The following is a 6,000-nucleotide window of genomic DNA, read 5'->3' as shown; positions in this document are numbered from 1 at the left end:
AGCTTTCGTCTTACGCTGATCTCAAAACATATCAATATTTTTCTAAAGTAGTTCACACAATGAATATTCATACGTATTTTAACTGACATGCTGCTTTGTACTCTTGCAGGCTGACATATTAACACAAACTCTGACGAGGAGTGCATAACTAAGTACACGTGAGTACTCCTCGCTATGTACTAGATGCGCCTGCTCCCAGTCATTCAAAACATGTACAGTATCTCACATCGATAAAAAAGAAAGCTTAGATGCTGTCCCTACTTGTGAAAACTGTCATTTCCACAACACACTGCTTTCCTCCCGAGGTCCTTACATGCACATAAACTTATGTCATAAAGTTTATTGAACTCAAATAGGCACAGAATCAACTTTTCTTTCTTCAGTTTTGGTACATTGTGTGGTTGAATTTAGAACAGCTCTAGGCTTCATTTCTTTTGGTTGCATGAAGGTATGTCACAGCATGTAGCAGTCAAAGTTGGGTGAGTGACAATTATTGTTTGGTGGTGCAAGCAAAGGAAAAGAATGGGTTTCAGGGCGCAGCATGTCCTATTTAAAAGGCCCTTAAGATCCTAAAATTTCTCAGTGATGTAAAGTTTACCTGTCGGGGAAGCTACTAGTCCAGGAATGTTCTCTTCCCCGGATACAAGGACATTCTCTGGAAAGAGGTGCAGGACAGAATCCAGTGCAGGATGTTTTTTCAGGACACAGGCCAAATGTGCTCCTTCAATAATCTTCAACATATTATGATCTGCAAAAGGAGACATACAGCAAATTTACGTTGAATGTTCTGCACGCATTTCATGACAAATAGGCAAACTCTTCTTCTGAATCCAAATGAGAAAGATATGCTGTTTTACCCTGTCATTATCCTCAAGTTCCCCAGAAAAATGTTATCCATCTCCTTGGCACGATGCAATCTAATATTTCTCCAGAAGCAGGGATTCACCTGACACCCAACACACATAGACGCTTTCATTTTTCAATATTCCATTTTTGCTGTTCGTGACTTATGTGCAATGTTCCATTACACTCCAAGCATCATTTTCCAGGGCTGAAACTGAAATGACAACAATTCAACTTGGAAAACACGCTCGTCCAGAGGGGCACTGCAGCGTAGATGAGACACAAGGTATGAGCAATAAAGCAGACATCGTCATCATTCAAGGAGGTCGTCCAATGACAAGCAACAACCCACAACTCCTGCCATCAACACAAAGCACAGATCATTTGGAAGGTGAGTCAAGTGGAGTTTGATGCGCTGCGTATGTTGGTTTCCTTCAAGCCTGGCAAAGCATTGCAATCTTTCTCTCTGACAGGGTTAATGACTGCACCTTCAACAGCATCAGTAACAATCAATACATGATGCTCCATTCACTTCAGTAGCTTGTTTCAAGACAATGGCATTGAGGAACCTAAAGGTAACACATAAGCAGTAGAATATGCATATTTTTGAAAGTGGTTGCTGGAAATCGCTGTGAAATCGATTGCTAAAGCTCCAGGCACACTGACCTAGAGGCTGGTCAGTGACCTGCAGTAATAACTGATCAACCCAGTTCCACCCCATCTGATCCTTGTCCTGTTTTTAATGCCCATATCTAACCTTTCATGTACGAGTGGTGACATATACCAGCAAATATATATATGTCTACAAATGGAAATAATGTTTTTTGTTTGTTTAGTTGTTTTAATGATAGTGGTCATGACTGGATATGACTGATATATAAATATAATATATAGTATATTTAAAGGGGCAAGATCTGGGTATTAGAATACAAACACAGAAAGTTTTGAAAAGCAGATGATTTACAGTCTTGTAGAACCGTAAAGTGTCAATAAACACTTAATCATATTTTACCAAATTAACAAATACTAAAAATTACCCTTATAGATATATTTTTTTATTTAGTTATTTACTTTTCCAAAATTATATAATCTTAATTTTAGTTTTCATCTTAGGCGACCAAAATGTTTTGTTCCTGGCTATTATTTTCATTTCGTTTTAATTAATTATCATAACCTTGTTGCTAACTCTTCACCCACCATGTCTTCAGCCTCAAACTATTCAGGAAAAATATAAAATTGAAAAATATATTTTTACATCACAAGTTGGATCCATAACAGAGTGCTACAGTGTTTTACAAACTCTCAGGGAATCCAGGGTTCAAGATGTGATTAAAATTTAATGGGCAGATCCAACTGAAGGCAGTTTAACTTTAACCTCTAACACAAATAGACTGTTTGACTTTGGTTTGCTATTGATGTTAAATTCTACCACTTTGCTTTGAAAAATAATAATTAAAAAAATTACCTTCTACGTTTTTTTTCTTTTCTTTTTTTTGATTTTGTAAATTCATCACAACAGTTAGAAAAGGCCAAACTACACTACAGTGTATGTTTCCTACATACAAGGTTAAAAATGAGCTCAGCCCTAACAGCACTGCAGTATGGTTAAAGATCTTTAATGCTTGCGAGTACTCACTCCGACAAGTAACCCCCCTGCAGTTTGGGGTTTTATAGGATTACCTTTGTGTCATTTCGGATCTTCCACAGTATGAGCCCTGCCAAAATATTCTCTGCAACTCCTCCTATCCTATTTATGGATACCCTTTTGTCTGCTCTGTGGAAGGCACAATGTTGTGTTTGAAACTCTCATCAGATTTGTACATTTCCTTTTTCGCCTTGCAAAGGAGTTGTGCAAACGATTAAAGACTGTTAATGGTATATGTTAATACAAATACAATGTCTGTGAATGTGCCTGCAAAAACTCAGTCTACTCTCTTCTTTAGACCAAAGCACCAGGCATCAAAATATGATGAGGCAGCACTGCAGTTATAAGAAAAACTACTCAAAATCCAGTAGTCTGGAAAAATTGCTGAATCTCAGCCACACAGAAGCAGTTTTTTCCCCTGTATGCATCAGAGTTTGGAAAATAAAAAGAACAAAGTTCACTGGTATAAAAATCTATCACAAACATGTATATTTAAGCTAAAAAAAATTAAATTAAAAATAAAATAAAAAAAATCAGCAAAACAAACAATGTTAGTTTTTCTCGTCCAACTGCACAGAATAATATTTTTATGAAAAGCTGTTGAAGTCCCAAAAAGGATGGACAGAACGTCCATTTCGGATGTAGACTGCTTTTCATTCATTTTCAGGGCAGCGCTAGTACCTTTATCGCTAAAGTCATTGAAAGGGGATTGAGAAGGAAAGAAGATGATGGAGTATATCACTGTGTTCCCCTCCCTGTCTATGACTCATCCCACACAAACCCTTTAACTCTCTCTACCAGTACAAAAAAAGTGCTTATGTCAAAATCCAACAAAAAAAGATGAAGTAGAAGAAGAAGAAAAGGGGTTTGGGGAAAATTCTAAGATTGTCGTACTGTGTCAACTGTTCTACAGACGTTTTTAGTGGCAACAGCAGCTCTCGCTAAAAGGGTGTTTCTTACCATGAACACACAGGAGGGAGGGAAAAGTAGGATGGGCAGAGAAAGGAAAAGGGAAAAGAAACACAGAACTTTCCTGACACAGATGGTGCCCAGGTGTCTGCAACTTTTTCATCTTTTATTTCGTGTTATTCATTATGCATCAAGCTTGGGTTTCAGTCAGATGCTGTGCATAGATTAGAAAACTACCCCAAAATTTCCTTACAGCAGAGTGTGGTACCGCAGAGTCAGTTGAGCAGCAACTTGGCAAGAGATGTGAAACCGAGAAACTGGAGAGCGGGGGGGGGGGGGGGGGGGGGGGAGAACAAAAAAATGGCTCGGCATCAAACAGAGGTAGTGGTTTTGGGAGAAGGTTGTGTAGAAGAAGTAATAAAGATGAGAGCTTAGGCATTACTGAAAGTCAAGCACATACAGGGGCACTTGTTAGTTTAACATTTGCTGGCTTTATATTCATTTTTTGCAGTGAATCAAACTTACTACATTAAATACATAATTCATTATGTTAGGTTACAGAGTTTTTCAGTACAAGTTAAACTATGTCATTTTGATTGGAAGAGTGTAAGAAACATCAGATCAACTTTAGTCGTTTTGTTTTTTAAGATGCTCATTTGCTTCAACTGAATGATAAATAGGTACCGCAGCAGCTTGTGTCTACAAATCAGGCTTAACTGTACTGCATTCAGGTTCAGGGTGAATCAGAGATCACGGTGTGACAGCGACAGCCATATAATACTCAGCAGTGTGAAGCAGGCGTGTAATGAATGACATCACTCAACTGTGAGGTGAGCTATTAAGGTAACTACCAGCGGGAGGGAAAGATACTGTCGTCTGAGACATGATGAAGAGGGAAATATTGTACACAAGGGTGTAGAGACCACCTGTGAGATACAAAGGGATGAGTGAGAAGAGGATCAATCGCTTTTGGGACCTTGTTAATTCTCTTTAATAAGTGCAATGTTCTGGCTGTATTTACAAGACAAGGTACTAAATCATTACCAATATGATTATTAGGATTTACTATAATTAGCACATCTGAATCATATGGACTCCTGCAGGGAGGCGATACACTGGATAAAAATCTACAGAACTACTGGTTTATCTGTCGAAACCAATTCCTTTTATTTTGACTTTTTTAATTTGTTTTCTTTGATCAGAATTTAGAGTTGACTCTAAATCAAGATCTAACAGTTTCCTAATGTGTGTGCATTAAATCATAATGACATTGGTGATATAGCTAATTACTCAGGACTATTTGGCAGAGCTGTTCAGCAGGAAATTTTTCAGTATTTTGGGGGGTAATTTGAGCTCCCAGACTATTAACTAAGTAAATAGATTCAAATCCAAGTCATCTGGCAAGTCCAAATTTCTCTCTCAAGCCTCACATCAAAGGTTCTAATTAGCTACTTGTCCACTCACATTACTTAAAAATTTAAAACATTTATTTTATCTTAAAATGAATTCTAATAGGCCTGTGGTGATTCATCAAGTAAGTCAGATTACAAAAAACTGATGCAAATTCTTTGCTTTGCTGGCTCGTTTCAATCCACACAAGAATGTACGGCTCAGTGGTCACTCTCACGACCCGATCCAGAAACCCAGTTGGTTCTACGCATGAGAAAAAAATGTCTGTATTACCTTTACTGTATTATGTGCACTGTCGTTTTATTAAAAAAAAATAAAACGTCATAATAACATATTTTTTAACTGTCAGGTGGCAGCATGGTGGCGCTGTGGTTAGCACTGTTGCCTCGCAGCAACTCCACATCTGCCCGGGGCGTTTCTGTGTGGAGCTTGCATGCTCTCCCTGTGTCTGCGTCTGGGTACTCCCACAGTCCAAAGGGGTTTAATTTATTGGTGATTCTAAATTGTTCATAGATGTGAATGTAAGTGTGAATGGTTGTCTGTCTCTCTGTGGGCCTGCAACAGACTGGCAGCCTGTCCAGGGTGTACCCTGCCTATGGCCCTATAATAGCTTAGATGGGCTCCTACCGTGCTGGTGCAAATAGGCACCAGCCTATCTAGAGGAAGTTGATCTAGCTGCGACCAGTGCTGTGTTTAATCAGTTACCAAGAGATATACAGCAAGAAAAACCTCACCATGATGATGACTTCAACCTAGCTCAATTTGAGCCTCAAGGAGTTGCATCCGATAAAAAGCATTGTTTAAGTGCAAACTAAACATAGCAGTGACAAAAGCAAACACTTTTGTAGCATTTACAGCAATAACTCTGCTGAAAGCACTGAAAAACCTCCTTTTTGGCCACAGATAGGATTTTTAAGTATGTAATTGACAAAATCTGTCATGACACAACCTTTCTATCCTCTTATGCTCAGACATACACAATAAATTAATGCATCATGGCTTCAAATAAGGCTATGCTAATGTGAACACAATGTACCATCTGTGTGTCCTCTCATCACATTAACAGGTCCCCAGAGCAGCTCTCGATCCTCATTTCAGTTTTTCTTCTCTCTGCGTCTTCCCCTTTTCTCCCAGTTGGTTGAGAGGAGAAGCTTAGATCAGGCCAATGAGCATACTGCCTCCCTTCATGCTTT

General features: G+C 38.6%; 1 protein-coding gene across 5 annotated transcripts in view; it reads right to left on the bottom strand.

Annotated features, from left to right (window-relative positions):
• nphp4 (nephronophthisis 4) overlaps window positions 1-6,000 on the bottom strand; it is a 171,823-nt gene that overhangs the window by 134,080 nt on the left and 31,743 nt on the right. For all 5 annotated transcript variants that reach the window (XM_085259409.1, XM_085259410.1, XM_085259411.1 and 2 more), the window contains one exon: window positions 599-748. In XM_085259409.1, the coding sequence (XP_085115535.1) occupies window positions 599-748 (150 nt within the window). The remainder of the gene's footprint in view (window positions 1-598; window positions 749-6,000) is intronic.

Source organism: Mchenga conophoros, linkage group LG20 (genome assembly GCF_057382185.1).
Source record: "Mchenga conophoros isolate Kocher_MC1m ecotype Shallow Benthic linkage group LG20, M_conophoros_male_GT1.1, whole genome shotgun sequence".
NCBI lineage: Eukaryota > Metazoa > Chordata > Actinopteri > Cichliformes > Cichlidae > Mchenga > Mchenga conophoros.
Note: the sequence above shows the minus strand (reverse complement) of the source record. Positions and strands in the feature narration are given on the sequence as shown.